The 18,719-nt window shown below is 35.5% G+C and overlaps 2 protein-coding genes across 5 annotated transcripts in view; one reads left to right on the top strand and one right to left on the bottom strand.

The window, feature by feature from the left end:
* Window positions 1-9,816, bottom strand: part of LOC141375048 (uncharacterized) — a 45,787-nt gene extending 35,971 nt beyond the window's left edge. For all 3 annotated transcript variants that reach the window (XM_073926422.1, XM_073926423.1, XM_073926420.1), the window contains exons 1-4: window positions 9,730-9,816; window positions 7,564-7,727; window positions 7,259-7,466; window positions 5,006-5,081 (exon numbers count right to left, since the gene is read on the bottom strand). The gene's annotated coding sequence lies outside the window, so the exon portion shown is untranslated. The remainder of the gene's footprint in view (window positions 1-5,005; window positions 5,082-7,258; window positions 7,467-7,563; window positions 7,728-9,729) is intronic.
* Window positions 9,817-10,488: 672 nt separating this feature from the next.
* Window positions 10,489-16,537, top strand: LOC141378274 (serine/threonine-protein kinase pim-2-like). Of its 2 annotated transcripts, XR_012392377.1 has the most exons (8): window positions 10,489-10,720; window positions 11,037-11,125; window positions 11,223-11,264; window positions 12,191-12,316; window positions 12,463-12,494; window positions 13,052-13,307; window positions 13,422-13,541; window positions 13,822-16,537. XR_012392377.1 is itself a non-coding variant. In XM_073926406.1 (7 exons), exons 1-7 carry the CDS (start codon window positions 10,633-10,635, stop codon window positions 13,923-13,925), a joined length of 825 nt encoding a protein of 274 aa, XP_073782507.1. In that variant the 5' UTR covers window positions 10,489-10,632; the 3' UTR covers window positions 13,926-16,537. The 2 variants fall into 2 exon arrangements, 1 of the variants encoding a protein (XP_073782507.1); XM_073926406.1 differs by lacking the exon at window positions 12,463-12,494.
* The last annotated feature ends 2,182 nt before the right edge of the window (window positions 16,538-18,719 follow it).

Below are 18,719 nucleotides of genomic sequence, written 5' to 3'. Positions count from 1 at the left end.
CTACTTTTAATAATAGGCTACTATTATTACCTTTATACTGTTTTATGTTATCAAAAATCTATTTTTATTTTTATTATTATATTTTTATTTTTTTATTCTATTTTTATTTTTATTAATCATTTTTTTTATTATATGTTATTTTCATATTTGTTTGCACTACTGCCCTTTTTGCACTGTCTTGTTTGTGAGACGCGACGCTGCACTGCTTTGGCAAAACGAATGTACAGTTACTTGTCATACCAATAAAGCACCTCAAATGTGAAAATGTGAAAATAGCCTAGGCAACAAATAACAAATAGTAGTCTAATAATAACAAAAAAGGCCCTTTTCATTTTCATACAATAGGCCTATGTGTGGGTTTTGACAATATGTGTTTAATTAAGCTATAAAGATTTGCCTATCAGATGAAATGCATAGTAAAATATGAAATAAATGTCTCTTTTGCTGAATATTTAATTAATCTATATATTTAATATTTAAAAAATCAACTCCTTTTTGCCCAGAGAAAGAGGCGCGCGGCACTAGCGGACATGGGGCGCTTTCCCAAAAAAAGACGTAGGCTACAGTAACTTGCGGCTGAACTATGCACAGTTTGGGAAAAAAAAGGATATAGTGATGCATGTTTCCCAAAACCCCTAGTTTCTCTGTCGCAGATCCATCATTTGAATCACGTTATAAGTAAAACGCACATAATGATAAAGCACACCATCATCACGAGGGCAATTAAATAAAGACAACCTAAACATATTTTTAATTGTTTATTTATGTAATGTGAGTTTTTATAACTTTGTTCTTTAAATTATTTCAATATAACTTAGGCTATTCTATCGTGATGACACCATAAAAGGCCTTCAATGCACTGATATAGGTAATAGGGATAAAATAAAAAGCCGATTTCACTATTGACCCTGTTTTTATTCATTGACGGCTTCCCAACGCCGCAATTCTGTTGCGCGAAAAAAAGCTGCTGCAAATAAGCAAATTTATGACAATACACATTTAATAGTTTCATGAAAGTAGTAGCTGGTGTGCTTCATCTGCGTGATTCTGATTTGACATTCTTCCGCTAAACTTGCTCTGTGTTGAGGTGTAAATGGGCTATGCTCTTTGCTATTGAGGCTAACACATCAAGGTGTAAATGAGCTATAGTTCTCTTTGCAACTTTCAATTTTGAGGTGGGGGAAGTGGGAAGAGGCAATTCAAATGTACCATCTCTAAAAATAAAAAGGCCGCTTACGCGGCATTTGTGTTTAAAGATTATTACCTTATTTTTATTTTATTATTATTAATTTATTCATTCATTCGTTCGTTCATTTTCTTTTCGGTTTAGTCCCTTTATTAGTCTGTGATCGCCACAGCGGAATGAACCGTCAACTTATCCAGCATATATTTTACGCAGTGGATGGCAGGAGGGCCAGCTGGGGCTTCGGAACGGAGTGAAAGGAAAGGCGGAATTTGCCCCGAGTCTGGGAAAGATGGCTTGCCTTATTACACTAGTTTTTCTATCGCACACATGCGCCAAAATAAAAAAATAAATAATAAAGGGAAAGAAAACATCTAGCCTTGAGGTCTTTTTGCTTATAATCGCCCTTATGTTTCCGTTTTAAATGTAAGGCTGTTGCATAAAATAATACAATTTTAATTTATAAGTTACTTTGCTGCGTCCCCCTTGATGTTTCAATAACGCATAATAATCTACACACCATATTAAAGACACAGCAGACATAAAGGTTGTGTGTGAGAGCCCGAGCAAAAAAGAATCAGAAATGGATCACGCACGCACAAGAAAAAAGGCAATTATGCAACACATGACATGCATCGCTCTCAATTGACGGGCTCTGCTTTCTGTTTTAACATAATCAAGCAGCTTAAAAAATAATTTGATGAAGAGAAATGACAGGAAAAAAAGTAAAAAAATAAAAATAAAAAGATTAAACGTATCGGGACTGTTAAAAGAACATTCCTCTTTAATATATTCTTTCGACTCGGATACATCAGCTAAGATTATGAATGACGGAGTAGGCTATCTCTCCTGCTTGCTTCAGTAGCGTGTCCAGCTGGTTATGAACGAGGAGGCGGAGAGAATGCGCTGTTTAGTTTCGGCTTGATATATTTATATAAAAACTAACACCGAACTGCTTATAACGCTCAAAAAGTTAAACTAAAATGCACAACCCTTGTTGGTTGCACCCGCGGCATAAAAAACCTAACGCGCCATTATTTTAATTCTATAATCGTGAAGAATGAGCCATAAGATTGAGATCGTTGACGGTGCTCTCCAGCGGCAAGTTCCTGGCGAGTGAAAAAATTTGTATGCAGAAATAGGACAAGAGGAAAAACATTTTAAATTATATAACAAGCATCGTATTCTTTCAAATCCTCGCCCAGTTTTAGTACAAGTTGTGTTATTTATATTTGTGGCTGTGAAGTTTATTAATATATATATATATATAGGCTATATATATATATATATATATATATATATATATATATATATATATATATATATACCTGACCAGCGCTGACAGCAAACGCATAAAGGACAGAGTGAAAGAATTTCTACGGTCCACACGAACCTCTGTTAGCGCCCACCGACGTCTTCAGTATTAGAGACAACTTAAAAGAAAACATTCAGCTATTTTTGTATTTCTATTTGCTTTTTTTCCTCAGAATAAATATATCCTCTTAACCAACTGTATGACTGTTTTTTCCCGATTATACGCAAAAGAAATAGTTTTTAACGTGTTTTTCATGCTTTATTTCTAACACGTTTATGAATTATAAGTTTTAGCCTAAGGTTACCAGACAAAACAACAATAACAACATTATTATACATCATAGTAGCATGTAGACAATAAAACATAAAACAGGCAACATATCGACTCATGCGCACACATGAGGCCCGTTGCCAGCCTGGTGAAAGGGATGGTTCTTTTTTTTCAAGTGGACCTTTTTGCAGTTATACGCCTCAGTTTCCATTTAACTATGAGATTTAAATACTACATTTTTGTGACTTTTTTGCTGGATTAGCCAGTCAGATGTCATTATAACCACACTTTTTGATGTACTAAAATATTTCCTAAAAAGTGCAGTTAAAAAATTCAAACAAGAGAAATTTTTAAAATACAAATTTATTAAATCATATGTCATTAGAAAAATAGCAATCTGTTTTAAAGTTTTAAAGAAAAAAAAAAAATATATATATATATATATATATATCATTTATTAGACAAAAAAACACACTGGCCAAACCTTTGACAGCTTTTTCTTCTTTTTTCGCGGTTATGCGCGCATTAGCCTATATTTCATATGCATATGTAAGGTGACTGAAATTAAAATTAAAATACAAAACATACTGATCCATTAAGTAAAAAAACAAAACAACAATTTTACTTTAAAAAGAAGAACATTGACGTTAACATTATTTTATTATACTTTAAGTGATCTGATTGAGGTAGGTCACGTTTATCAATAGTAAATTTTAACCTAAGTTTATATTAATAACATACAGTGCATTGTTCTTTACCATACAAAATAAAAAATAATAAAAGAAACATTATACACCATAGTCGCCTGTAGCCTAAAAAGGCCGCAAATCTTTTTAAATGCATTAAAAGGCAAGCGCATATCTAAGCCTTGAGTTTGTTCACACTCTGCCTGTATTAACTTACATGCTGTATTTTAATATAGCTAATTTTGATGAATTAGCTCTAACCTTTGACAGTTTTTTTTTCTTTCCGCGGTTATGCGCGCATTATATTTCAAATGCATATGCAAGGTGACTGAAATTGAAATTAAAATACGAAACATACTGGGCCATTAAGTAAAAAAACAAAACAACAGTTATACTTTAAAGAGAACTTTAAAGAGAACATTGTTGTTTTGAAACAAAAAAATAACTGAAAATTATTAAAAGTAAACCTGCTAGATATGTCCTGCGGCAAAATTATTTTATGAAGCAGTATTCAACTTAAGCTCTTTAGACCATGCGCCTGACCGTTTCTTAGTGTTTCACCACATGTCCTTAAATACATAAGGCCTATTTTTATTATTTTTCATTATTCGTTTATTATTATGTACAATAATTGTGACATAAAATTAAATAGTAAAATATAATCAACAACGAAAATGTAAATAAAAAGGTAAATTAAAACATAAATGAAAAGGTCTTGTGTTAGTCCTACCAAAATAGCAAACACTGAAAATCTCTTTACATTTAGGCTAAAAGACTGCTTTAATTTTTTAATTTAGGCATACTTAGAATATTTGTACTAAATGTTTGTGCTTTCATTTTAGTTGTCTTTTACTTCTTCAATTCTATTTTTCAAAAAGAATCCTCTTTGCACTTAAAAGTTTAGAATAACAATAAATCGTGTTAACAAATTTTAAATGATTAATAAAGGAATTATAAGGCTTTGACTTATTGTTTAATCTCATTTACAAGCACAAAAGCATATTTAAGGCTGCTGTGTGGGCTATTTCTGTCGGTTCGCATCCCATCCCTTTGCGCCCCCTGGCGGCTCATTCACAAACTGCGGTCATACACTAAAAACAAAGCGGCTCCTATTTCAAACGGCGGCGGTATATGACGCGGCGGTAATAGTCACTTTGAACTCTCACCTACTGTATCATTTGAGTTTATCACCAGAGCTATAGAAACTGTATTATGCTTAGAAAAAAAAACAGCACAGTATCAGATCTGTATTAATCAATGCTCAGAATTTTTGGTATCGAGATCGGATCGGTTCCAAAAAAAATGGTATCGGTGCATCCCTAGAAAAAAATAAAGGTACACAAACTGCCATGATGTTTCAAGGGGTTAAAAGAGAACATGGTTGTATTTTTGAGTGCAATATGTACACTTTAGGTTTTGGTTTTAAGATACTAATGTGGAGCTTTACATACAAACACAAACTTTGAAAAGCCCCAGCTTTAGCACAATTACTGAGAGTGTATTAGCATTTCATCATCATCATCATCAAAAAAAGAAGAAAAAAGAACATACCTGAAAACTTGCGTAACAAACATCCACCACAGATGTTGGCCAGTTTTAGAAACAATTTCACAAGTATATCTGAAAGCTTGAACAGTTCAATTATATTAATACTAGGGATGCTCAATATAATCGATTAACCGTTAACCAAAAGGGTGCGTTTGTAACCGATTAATGCTATCAGTTAAACCATGAAACATATTATTTGATATATTTTTAGTTTGGCTGCATAAGGGGCCGATTGAATGCGCCTTTGCGTTAAGAGGGGCATCTTTTGCTCGCGGCTCATCCCAGAGCAGCAGTTTGTGTTGTCAAGACAACTACAGAGAAGTTTTAAAGAGCATGGTTTCCGCTACATTCATTCTTCCATGGCGGGGACCAAAATGCATCCCGCCACGGCTACATTATCCATTCAAAACATTCAGTTATTGTTGTTGTTTTTAATAGCGGATTATAATCGCATCAAAATGTATTAAAAGGTAAGTGGATTATAACGCAAACTTTTCTGTAACCGTATAGTCTGTTTAACCCTTTGGCGTTACGTGCTGACTGACTGACAGGTGCGCGATGCGTGAGGCCAGAAAACACGAATAGCTTTCAGTTAAGATGAACACAGTTTCTATAGTTCTACTTTATTTAAAGATAAAGGAATATGGCTCTGCATATAATCACTCTATCTTGCTAGAGTTTATAGCCGTTTCGCTTTACTTCAGGACGCATTATTGCCGCTCTGAAGGTCTAATCGCTGTTTTAAGTTATCCAGAGCTGGATGAATATACAAATCTTGAATATCAATTTATTATATATTATTAAATATTACAATTGTAACAACACAGACACAATCGATACCCTGCTGATTCAGTCGTTTCATGAGAAGAAGCGCGGTCCTCTCTTCTTTTTTCCTTGTCAACATAAAGGCAGTGAGGTGCGCCTTGTTTTCGGCCCCTTGTTTAACTGCAAGGCATACTTAACTTGCGGGACGACAACGTATAACCCGTGCCTACAGACACATTTGCCAAAGAAGCAAAATGGAAGAAGAATATTGCTGTTTAACAGACGTGTTGATGCCAAACTAGCGCTGATGTTGACCTGGATCTGCATCATAAACACAACAAATAGGCTTTACCTTTTATTTTATAGCTTATAAAGCATGTATGCACAATAATGTAACATCATATTTAAACAACAAAACTGTTTACAAAAAGTCAACCTATGCGCACGTGTTGTTGTCTTTTCATCACGCAGCGCGCGCACTTGAACTGCCAGAAAGAGAGAGAGGAAACCATATCAGGACATATTCTTTAAAATAATGATTTCTATTAAAATGTAAAAAGGTTTTGTGATTATAATAATGACAGCGGGGCATTAAATAAATGCATATTTTCCGTGGAGCTGGCGATTTGAGAAAGTCTGCGATTTTATTTGACAGAAGAAAAAAAAAAACATGATTGGCGAAAAAAAAACAGCCTATGCCGGTTATTAAAAAGAATCAGTCAGTATTTTTGTTTTGTAATATAAATTAATTATTGAAGTGAAAATAATTTAGGGCAGTCCTATTTATTTTATTCATTTTATTTAGTTCTTCTCTTATTCTGTTCTTCTGTGCTAAACACTGCAAGTGCGTAAAGATGCTCTGTTGTTTTGTTCTATTATTAATATGCTAGCACAGTGGTTCTCAAACATTTTTCATCAAGTACCACCTCGGAAAAAAATTGTCTTTGCAAGTACCACCATAATGAGCAGTTTTGAAATACAGTAGCGTATTAGGTCTAGTTAAGCAGCTTAAGCTCTGTACAGTTTAAAAAAGAAATAACTCCTGGTTTGTTAGCACCTGGAAATGTTGCCTAGACCTCATAAATATAGGCTTTATGTCATCATATTCGTATATAAATCATTTTTGATAATTTCTTTAAATATATGAAGCATGTACATATTACATATTTGATTCATCCGCGTACCACTAGAAAGAAGCCTGCGTACCACTAGTGGTACACGTACCACAGTTTGAGAACCACTGTGCTAGCATATAAAAATAAATTAGTATTTTAAAATGCATTATTTAATGTGTCAGACACAAAATAGACACGTCAATTTGTTAAATATAAAATTAATTGTAATCTGACCAGTTAACCGTTAATAACCGATTAATGAGCGACGGTTGTCGGTTAGCAAAATTAACCGAAATGAGCATCCCTAATTAATACATTATAATTTTGGAACAAATACAGAAATACAAAATAACAGGGCATGGAACTTTAATCATACCTCTGAATGGGGGAAATTTTCTTGCACATTTAACTGCTGTCTTCCAAGTCCAGCCATAGTGAGATGTACTTCTGCCTCTCCTTTTGGTGTTTTTTCATGCTGTTTGTCCAGCAGGTAAAAATACATTAATAAGCTTTTACATTGCCCCTTATATGGTGCAAAACAGCTTTTCCCTCTACGCTCCTCTCAGAAAAACCCAGGAAATGACCTACAAATATTTTCTCATTAGTGTAGGAACAATTTGTATTAGAGAAAAAAACACATTAGATTCTTCTACACATACAGTCATCCACTGAATCTCACACCTCATTTCTTGCTGAACTGACTGGCTCTGGAAACTTGATGTTGTCCTCTCTCTCTGTGTTGAACTAATCTCTCTTAGTTGGTTTGTGTTCTCTGGTGATCTTAGGGTGTTGGTGAGCCTCGACACCAGGCTTTGAGCAGCAGATATTATTTCTCCAAATGGAACCTGATAAACATTAACATAAAATTAAGCTGTAAGTCATGCAGAATTATGATTGACAATGGTTAAAGAGGGTAGACAGACAGACAGACAGACAGACAGACAGACAGACAGACAGACAGACAGACAGACAGACAGACAGACAGACAGACAGACAGACAGACAGACAGACAGACAGACAGACAGACAGACAGACAGACAGATAGATAGATAGATAGATAGATAGATAGATAGATAGATAGATAGATAGATAGATAGACAGAACGATGGATGGATGGATGGATGGACAGATTTTATTTAGGTTTTAATGCCATATCAGCAGCATTGGCTATATTCATGGCAAAAAACATGTACTAAATATACAATTTATAATCATATCATATCAGTTAGCATGATGACGCTCATTGCAGTTAGTAAACAATCTTAGCAAACATACATTTTAAAATAACAACAAAAAACATACAAGTAGCAAGCAACAACACTGAAAACAGTCATATACAATCTTTTAGTTAGATTAAAGATAAATATTGTAAAACACCTTTTCAAACAGCTCACTTCAAATATTTCCAGAATAAAAACATTCTCCAATATCATTTAAAAACACAATGTGTATTTTTACATGATATTAGAGAACGTTTTTATTCGGGAAATATTTTAAACATATTAAAATGTTTTATCGGTAAAATATTTTTACACAAGTCACCAATAGGTATTTCTTCCGCTTTTCATAAATATGCGAGTGTAAGCCATGAGTGTCTGATGCTACATCTTGTATGAACAACCTGGTCATGTCTATTTTCAAAATGGTAATTATTCCTTTCATTAATTAATGGATTCACTTCATACCATGTGTTTTTCCTACATTCATCCCATTCCATCTGCCATTTCTCATTAACATACAGATTTAAAACAGGTTTAACATCAGACACAGGAAGTTTACGTTCTGTTATCTCCAACTTCTATCTTCCTTTATCATGCTTTATCTGCACGCTCATTTCCAACTCATCCCATATGACCAGCCTGGTATCCAGCAGAAAATAATATCAAAGTCTTTAGTCTTTAAAAGGTCCACTTTTTCTATTATGCTAAAAATCTTAGTATGATCAGTTTTCATAGATTCAAGTGCTTGTAAGCAGGACATAATCTGAGCTAATTAAAAACAGACAGACAGATAGATATTGGGCATTTTTCTAATACTAAGAAACGAGTCTTATGTTGAGCAGGTAGATTTGAGGGAATAGTCACTATATGAGACAAAATATACTTTTTTGGCTATTTGCTCAAATTATTTAAGTTAGGTTACTCTACTTTAGATAAGAATTCTCTTCATAAAGACTTTGTAAATTGCTATAAATATATAAAAACGTCATTTCTGCTTAGTAATGTGGATTGCTAACTTAAAGATAATATAAAAACGTATATCTGAACATATAATCTTCTCTCATAAATCAATGAGGAGCTTATTTATTCAGCTTTCAGATGAAATACGAGTGTTTAAATGACTGCCCCTCATGATTTACGCCCATGGGTCCGGGTCACTTATTTAACCAATTGCTAATCTGCACAGACTTTATTACATTATTCAATATATTTTCCCACTCATTCGGTGATAATAAGATAAATTAACGTAGATCTCAAGTTTTTTAAACAATTGATGGATTTGATTCAGTGTCATAAAAATAAGCAAAAACCCTCAAATATTTAACTTGCCTTTTGCTGATATCTTCTTTATAATAGATCAATAGTCTATCTGGCTTTCAAAAACACTTAATCAACAGATGCCATGTTATAGTTAAACACCGTTAAGTGATTCACTGAGAAGTTCTGCGCTCGCTGCCTGTCAAGTTCACTTACGTTATGCTAACTTAGCTTGCTATCCTCGGCCCGATCTTAATTTTGATTCTGTAAAATGTCTAAGAAACACAGCGAAAATGGACCTCATTGAGTCTCAACCTTTATTACAGCTCATGGAGGACAGTTCTCAAAGAGGGATTAACAAAAGTCTTACCTGAGACGGTGTGTGGGAGCTGCCCAGACATTTTGTTCGGGGGGCTTCCTTCAGTCAGGATTCAGGATCTCATCACGCAAGCGCACTGTTGTGATCGATGACTCTGGCTCGTTTATTAATGCCTGTGACCGCGGTGATGTATTTTGACAGTGGACTGTCGCTGTTTGATTCGTACTCTTCGTGTCCGTGGTGAAACTATTTCGTGTCTGTAAAGTAACGTCACAAGTTATGTTCCGTTTTCCTTTGCGGTTTCATAATTGCAGATGCGTGAATTTTATAATTATAACAGAAATTTTATTCCATAGGTTAGCAACTTCACGTACTGCCGCCAAGACATCCTCGTTTCCATGACAACTAACATTAGACTCCGGAGCTCTCGATTTCTTAGCAGCAGACTTCTGGACAAGAGTCAACGCATCGTGATTCCGTATTACATTGTAAATTCAGTGCAGAGCTAAAGGCCGATGCAGAGTCCTCAAATTAATCAGCCGTGTTGGACCCGTCAAACATCAATCATGCCAGGCCTTGCGTGATTAACTTTATTCTTCCCTCTTTTCCCCATGCAGAGATGGCAAAAGAGTTGTATAAGGTCCACGCGTATTTTATAATGTTATCACGAGCCCTAAACAGTAGGTTAATATGCCACTTCACCTTTTACACCCTGAAGAATAAACGCGAACACCTGTACCTACAGGACCCCCATCCCATCTTTGGTCTGGCCCTACGCTACGTCATAAATCGAACGCGCTCTGCACCGCGAGTGTCAGAATCCACCAGACGCCTGACAGAACAGACGTGTATTGAGGAACTTTTCATTTGATACTCAGACAAGGCGAAAACTCAGATAATTAACTGCAGTAAACTCATTTATACACCCTAGAGAGCGTTATTTACTGCTAATAAATGGAAAAAAGTATGTTACATGTTCCCGGTCCTTCCGGACAAAGAAGACCGCCATGTAGACAGAGGATAGGGCCTTCTCCTGGTTCTGGTACATTTGAATGTATTTTTAATGTTTGATTGATGTTGTTTAACCCTTGTGTTGCTGTTTCATACACACTGGGGTCATTTGGCCTCAACTTTCTCTCAGTTTCAGCAAATGGAGTGATTTTTTTAGTGACAAACTATTTTGACATATTTTGGGAAAAGGCTTTTGAATTAAAAAAAGTTTCAAAAAACTTAATTCGGGGCAAATTGGCTTTGTTTATGTTGTTGGCTGTTACGGGTTAAATGGCTTTATTTTTATACTGTCTGTTCAGGCATAACTAGAAGCTGTCTCAAATGAACATGCTGTTTTTATCTTTCAGTGGAAGCAAAATATGACCTGAAAGAAAATATTGGAGCTGGCTGCTACGGCAATGTCTATCGTGGTATCAGAAAAATGGACGGCAAACAGGTAAGTCTATTCACCCTAGTCCAGTTTAGAGGACATCAACTTTAGAGAAATCATGTTTGATTGCTCACTCATGTTTAATTCTACTTTTCATCCACAGTTTATCATCAAGTCGACTACTTCAGAAGTTGACAGCAATGTGGTAAGTCTGAAAACATCATGCGTGATTCATATTTGAAGCATCACAAAATACATTTAATAGATGAGTCTGTCTGCGGCTGTGGTTATACAAATATCTACTGATCATTTTGTGATTCACTGCTGTTTTCTGTTTATTTATGGTTATGATGGGAATTAATATGTGCTCTGCCGAGTTTTGATGCTGAAAATTTAACTCTGCAGTTTAACAGTGACTTTATATACATATAACAGAAAAAAGTAGTCACATGCCAATATTCAATAATTCAGTATATCATAATAATGAACATGCACAATAATGAATAATTATTATTTACACTTTTAGAGTGTCTTTTAAGATTATTTTATTCTGCAACATGTTGAACCCTTATTAAGCCATTTATTTTCAAACATGATGCTTTTCTCATGTTAATCTGGGCTACGACTTTGGGAATTCAGAGACTGTTTGTCTTTGGTTCGTTAACTCTGTGCAGTAAAGTCCTCTCGTTAACATCAGTTATTTATCTAAAGTAGTTTAGTTTATACTTTATTATAGTGTTACCTATTATTGTACTTTATAATCTTTTTTTACATGTATTTAATAAGCAATACACTAGGTATTGTTGTAATCATACCTGATAAAGTAATCTGTTTCACAGCTCAGCTTAATATCTTGATAAAATCAAAGCTTCCGCAATTCATCACATTAAAATCTAATAACGTCTGAAGCCGAATTACCAGATTTTTACATCACAATTGACAAAACCAGTGCAGATAATAAACATCAAGCTCCCATAATGCATTTCAAAAGCATAAATAAACACACAGAAAAAAAACATGAATCACAAAATACGGAAAGCTGCTGATTTACAGATTTTCTTTTACAGTTATATTGAAAAACAGGATTACATGTTGTTGATATGCTAATGCTAATGTGCACTTTATCTTCAGCCTGGATATCCGTTACCCATACCAATCGAAGTGGCCATGATGACAATTGTGAGAGATCCCCCCAGCCCGCTGCTCATCAAGCTCCAGGAATGGTTTTTAGTTAAAGTGGAGAAATTGCCAAGAGGAGTAAGTGTATTTATACAGCACATTTCATGCACAATGCGCTGCAGGAGGGTTTGTCTCGTTTCTTATTGTCGTTTTAATTTTGTAAATTCAAATTCCTAAATCAAGAAGCATTTCTGGACATGTAAATAACTTTGTCTTGTTTTCAGAAAAGCTTGTGGGTTAATGATATGCCGGTGCGGTAAGCAAAATAAACTCATTTCTACTTTAAAATCTATCCTGAATGTAACTGGAAGCCAGTGTAAAGACTAGGCATGGGCCAATAACTGTTTTTAAGGTATGGAAAAGTCGAGGTTTTAAAACTGCCAAATTTTCTGTAATACCGTTGTGTGAGATATATTATTTACAGTTTTTTTAGGACAACGGTATCTCCAGCTGAATAAATATCCAAAAATGCTGTTTTAAATAGTAAAGAAATCAGTGTTTTTGAAACAAATGAGGGCCGCAGAAGTCAATTAATCTTTTGAATTATTTAGCCTGACATGTTTACTGCCAAAAAAATATTATAAATCTATTACAAAATAAAATATATTGTTTTCAGAGGGGAACAAGTTTGTCTTTTACCCAGACATTCAAAAAGACTACATATTAGAGCAGTAATCACAATACCGTGAAACCGTGATATTTTGATCCAAGGTTATCATACCGCCACAATCTAATACCGGCCCATGCCTAGTAAAGACTGACCTGAGGACTGCTGTCGTGTGCTTTATTTTAACTCATTGCATCTGCTTACAGAAAGTGTGTAAGACAATAATGTTGGTGATGGAGTATCTCGGCCCGTGCAGAACACTGGAGGATTTCCTGCAGAAGCACCAACACCTGGAGGAGAGAGTCGCGCGTACGCTTATCCTGCAGATTGTCAAAGCAGCACAGGAGTGCTTGAGGCGGAAAATTTGTCATCATGATATTCATGATTGTAATATCCTCGTCATCGACCGGCCTCTGCAAATCAAGCTAATTGATTTTGGCTGTGGGATGCACATCTGTCATGGTAAGTCAGATTATTTCAGGAGGAAGCCGAAAAACATTCATTAGTCTCTGAGACTCAGTTGAATGGGGCTTTAGCTGAACTGCTTGCTCAACACTAAACCTCTCTTTCTGACAGATCCAAAGAAATACCCACCAGACACAAGGATATCTCCAAAGAAGGCGGTTAAAAACACAGTGAAGCAGCTGTTTGGCATCATGCGGGAAATAGAAAAACAATGTTCCAGCATACCTGAAGGTAAGAAGATGACTGGGACTGACACTGTTCATCCCTCCTGTTGACTTATGGGTTAGAATTGACCCTGGCCACATTTTACCAGCAGAAAAACCCAAAACAATGTTTTTCTTTATCTTGAGGTTTGGTGACGGTTTCTAAAATGAGGCCAACATTAGGAAAATATATATTATATTTTCATGAAGACTGAACATTAGGGCACAACAGGAGTCATTCAGGTCAATATTGAGCTGTGTGTGTGTGTGTCCACCATTAACTAACTTTCTCTTTTAAAATGTTACAGAATTCATGGCATTTATGAATACCTGCATTACCCTTGGGGATGATGATCAGAGACTGCAAACAGTGCAGCAGATTCTGGATCAGCCATGGCTAAAAAACCAATAAAAATAAAGACTGTTCTAGATATGTGTAGTTTATGCTTTCCACCCTGAAAGAGGACCTGTTTTAGAGGAGATTTTGGAGCATGAGGGGTTCAGCATGACGCAGAGGCTTTCAGCAGCAGGAAATGGTTTCATTCTTCCATGTTTGATGTTTGTCATTTGTTGTTTTCCGCTTCTGCTTCCCAAATTCCTGCGAGGGTTGCAGTCAGAGCTGCATGTAAATGAGGGCCAGTTGAAGCCGCCATTAGAGTGACGTCAGCTTTCCTCCTCACCTGATTGGTTGGAGGGAGGAGGTGTCAATCTAGAGCTAATAGACCAATGGGGAGGCTTCAGCCGGCCCTCATTTGCATGCAGCTCTGACTGCGACACTTGCGGGAGGAAGTGCAGAATGTGGGAAGCAGAAGTTATGAAGAGCTTTGAGAATGGTGGTCTTAATATGCTGGATTTCCGTACATTAAATAATACTGTCAAAATTAAATGGGACAAAAAATATTCTCTAAAATCCAACATCAATCTGGAACTTTATTCCAAATTACATATTTTCTTAATTTGGATGGCTTAATTGTTATTACTCTGTAACTATAATGCTGATAAAATACCAGCTAAATTATCTCAATTTCATAAACAAAATTTCTTAATCGATTCAATACTCCCATCCCCCCTAAAGAATTTGCTGTCGTATTTGATGCCATACCATCTGGAGTTATTAGGTTAGTCCAAGGCATTCTCTATCCTTCTACTTCCCCCCTTGAGACGCTTCTACTACAAAGGTAGGAAAATATAGTTTCTCTGCAACTTCTTCAAACAAATCAGTACATTTACATTTAGCAGACTTACACATGAGGACGAAAAAAGAAATTTACACAACTATAAGAGCAACAATGAATAAGTGCTTTAGGCAAGTTTCAGGTGTGTAAAGTGTACGAAGCAAAACATTAGTAAATTATTTATTTATTTTTTTGTAATACAGTTAGCGGTGGAGCCAGAGAGGCAATTGCAGATTAGGAAGAGAAGTGGAGACTAAATAGTTGAGTTTTTAGTGGTTTCTTGAAGACAGCGAGTGACTCTGCTGTTCTGATGCAGTTAGGGAGTTCATTCCACCAACTGGGCAGATTGAGCGCGAGAGTTCGGGAAAGTGATTTCTTCCCTCTTTGGGATGGAACCACGAGGCGACGTTTATTCACAGAACGCAAGTTTCTGGAGGGCACATAGATCTGCAGAAGTGAGAGCAGATAAGAAGGAGCGAAGCTAGAATTCGCTTTGTAAGCAAACATCAGAGCTTTGAATTTGATGCGAGCAGCAACTGGCAGCCAGTGCAAACGGATGAGCAGCGGAGTGACATGTGCTCTTTTAGGTTCATTAAAGACCACTCGTGCTGCTGCGTTCTGAAGCAGCTGAAGAGGCTTGATAGAGTTAGCTGGAAGCCCGGCTAGTAGAGAGTTGCAGTAGTCCAGTCTGGAGAGAACAAGAGCTTGAACAAGGAGTTGAGCTGCATGTTCAGATAGGAAGGGTCGGACCTTTCTGATGTTGTAGAGTGCGAATCTGCAAGATCGAGCAGTTCTAGAGATGTGGTCAGAGAAGTTTAGTTGGTCATCAATCGTTACTCCAAGGCTTTTCACTGTTTTGGAAACAGTAATGGTTGCCCCATCCATCTGCATTGAAAAGTTCTGATGTTATTTCCTAATGGAACTGTATCAGTTCCAAATGTGACTTTTTTTTATTTTATTGGAATTCTTTTGTTTCAGATATTGATTGAAGAAATCAAATATGGCTCATCCCAAATAGCTACTTAATTACAAATAAGATAATAGAAGTTTCATTTAGAACTATTCACCATACACACTCGGTCAATACTCTCTTAGTAAGATATAAAAAAGATATTGATATTAATTGTTCATTTTGTAAGCAACACAAAAAAATAAGTGCCTAGTTCACTTATTTTGGCAATGCAGTTTTTCTAATTTGCTTTGAAATGATTTTTCTTTTTCTTATTAAGAATGTTGATAAAGATTTTTCCTTACTATGGGAAAATGTTTTGTAAATAATAAAACGGATGCTATACATAAAAAAATATTTTTTTTTTCTTAATCTTCTTATGTTATTAACAAAATTGTATATACATAAATGTACATTTTCAAACCAAAAACCCTTTTTAATATCTTGCTCACTGAAATGCAGCATTACTTTAAAACAATTTCTAACTCTTTTACAAAAAAATGCTTTAAAAACAACTGAAATGTGTCAATTGTATAATCTTTTTCTTTAATATATGATGTATATACCCCTACTGTTAATTTTTTTTGTTGTTTTCTTTTTTAAAAATGTTTTCTTTTTGTCTTTCCATTTTCTTTATAATGTACTGTGATTGTATATTTTTACTTGTCTCATAATTTAAAAAAAATGTGGAAGCGGAAAACAGCATCATGTCAGAAAACAATGGAAGTATGAATTCCTGATGATCTGATTTGGTCACTGACCACATGTGTGCTGCTCTTCTATCATTTCTGTGAAACTGAGACTGTACGCAGAGTGGCCTGCGAACCCCATGGAGTGTGTTGAAGCTGTTTTCTGCTGATCAAACTGTAAACTATTGTCTTCAATAAACTGTATCTCTGACTCCTGCTCTTTGTTCATCACACCGGCTCCTTGCATTAACACAAGTCAAATCCTTCAGCGTAGTGATACGGCACTGTAATGCACTCAAAACATGCCTGAACTACTTTATCTGTTTGTTGATCTGACAATAAGTGTGAACACAACACAAAACAACACAGAGAAGATCTGTTTTACAGACTGCAGACTCAATTTAGCCTTTATAGAACAATATTGATGCGTCATGTAATGTTTAAAGCACATTGCCCTGCCATTTGTGTGACTATAATGTGAAATATAAGAGTGTGTTCACTGATATGAGTAATCCTACTATAATATCTACTGAACTAGCACCAGGGCTCTTTCAGTGTCTGACCAGCAAATGTTGAGCTTTAGCCAAAGAACAATGGTTAGAATGGAAATGTCTTCATTTCACAACAGTTTTTAACAACACTCAGAAAAGTTTTGTGGAAAACTAATGGAAACACACTTATGCTTCAGTTTGTGCTAGTGTTACATCTACACAGCACAGTACACTCAAATATAAGCTAATAAGTAAAGTGAGCCAGCTAGTGTTCACTGAGTTAAAGAGACCCCTGGTGAAAATAAGTACATTGCAAGTATACTAACCAAAAGTTAACTTAATTTAAATATATTAAAAGTATTATTACCATATATATATATAATATATGAAGAGTTCAGATGCAAAAACCTCTAAGCGCCATCTGAAATGTTCTTCTAAAACGACCATTTTTGTCAGCCTCCTATGTTTATGTTCAGTTATTTCACTTTAAAGGCAATGTAAAAAATTATTCGTCACTATAAAAGTCAACTTACTGAGAAAAAGTAAGGAGTCGGAGAAAAATTTATTTATTTAGCATTTGATGTTAATATATTTAAGTATTATTTTACCTATGCATTGAACAATGAACTTATGTAAGAATGTGTCAAAGCACACTTTTAAAGCACAGTGTTAAATAAACAGTGTAAGTTTTCATTCATGCAATTCAGTTCATTACTGCCTTTAAAAAGTAATAAATGCATTAAAAGCCCATTTAAAGCATTTGTTACTGTATAAGAGATGTTGTTGATGCTGACTAAATATCTATATTTAACATAAATATATATATATATATATATATATGTATATATATATATATATATATATATATATATATATATATATATATATATATACTCAATTCGTCTTTATTTCTCTAGCGGTTTTACAATTTAAATTGTGTCAAAGCAGCTTCACATAGAAGATTATAGTGTTTGAAACAGTGTCAGTTCAATTTTCAGAGTTTAAGTTCAGTTCAGTGTGGTCTAATAATTATTACTGAGAGTCCAAACACTGAAGAGCAAATCCATCGATGCGCAGCTCTACAGATCCTGAACCATGCAAGCCAGTGGCGACAGCGGCAGGGAAAACCCTTCACCAATTGGGGAAAGGTCAGAATAAAAAAAACCTTAAGAGAAACGTGGCTCAGTTGGGCACAACCATTTCTCCACTGGCCAAACGTCTTGTGCAGAGCTGCAGTCAAGGCTCTGGAGAAGCTGGACCTCAGCGAAGGCTCGTCTGTCCCTGGAGCGTCGCAGAAATCAGTCTCATGCTCTCCACTCCTCCATGATCACCACAGCAGCTGCTCAGGAAACGGCCTGGTCCAGGATTAAGGAAACCTTGGGATCATCTTGTCGCTGGTCTTGGATCGAATCAGTGGCGCTTCATAGTCTAAGGGTCTCGGGATGAGTATACCCAGGTGGAAATAGAGAATAAAGAGAATAATTAGCGTAGCTGCTGTTCATAGTGTTTATAAACGAGATGCAGAAACCTGTGTGGAAACCTACTAAGTGATGCCCTGAGTGTATGCTTTGCTAAACAGAAAGGTATTTAATCTAGTTTTGAACTGAGAGATTGTGTCTGAGCCTCAGACATTATCAGGAAGGCTATTCCAGAGTTTAGGAGCCATAAAGGAGAAGGCTCGACCTCCTTTACTCGACTTTGCTATTCTAGGTACTACCAGAAGCCCTGACTTTTGAGATCTTAAAGAGCGAGTTGGATTGTAGCGAGACAGAAGGTTGTTTAGATAAAAAGGAGCTAGATTATTTAGAGCTTTATAGGTGAGAAGTAATAGTTTAAATTCAATATGAAACTTAACAGGCAGCCAGGGTAAGGAGGATAACTTTGGGGTGATAGGGGATCATA

The sequence above is a fragment of the Danio rerio genome, chromosome 16, assembly GCF_049306965.1.
Source record: "Danio rerio strain Tuebingen ecotype United States chromosome 16, GRCz12tu, whole genome shotgun sequence".
In the NCBI taxonomy this organism is placed as follows: Eukaryota; Metazoa; Chordata; class Actinopteri; order Cypriniformes; family Danionidae; genus Danio; species Danio rerio.
This window is presented reverse-complemented; position numbering and strand designations above follow the sequence as displayed.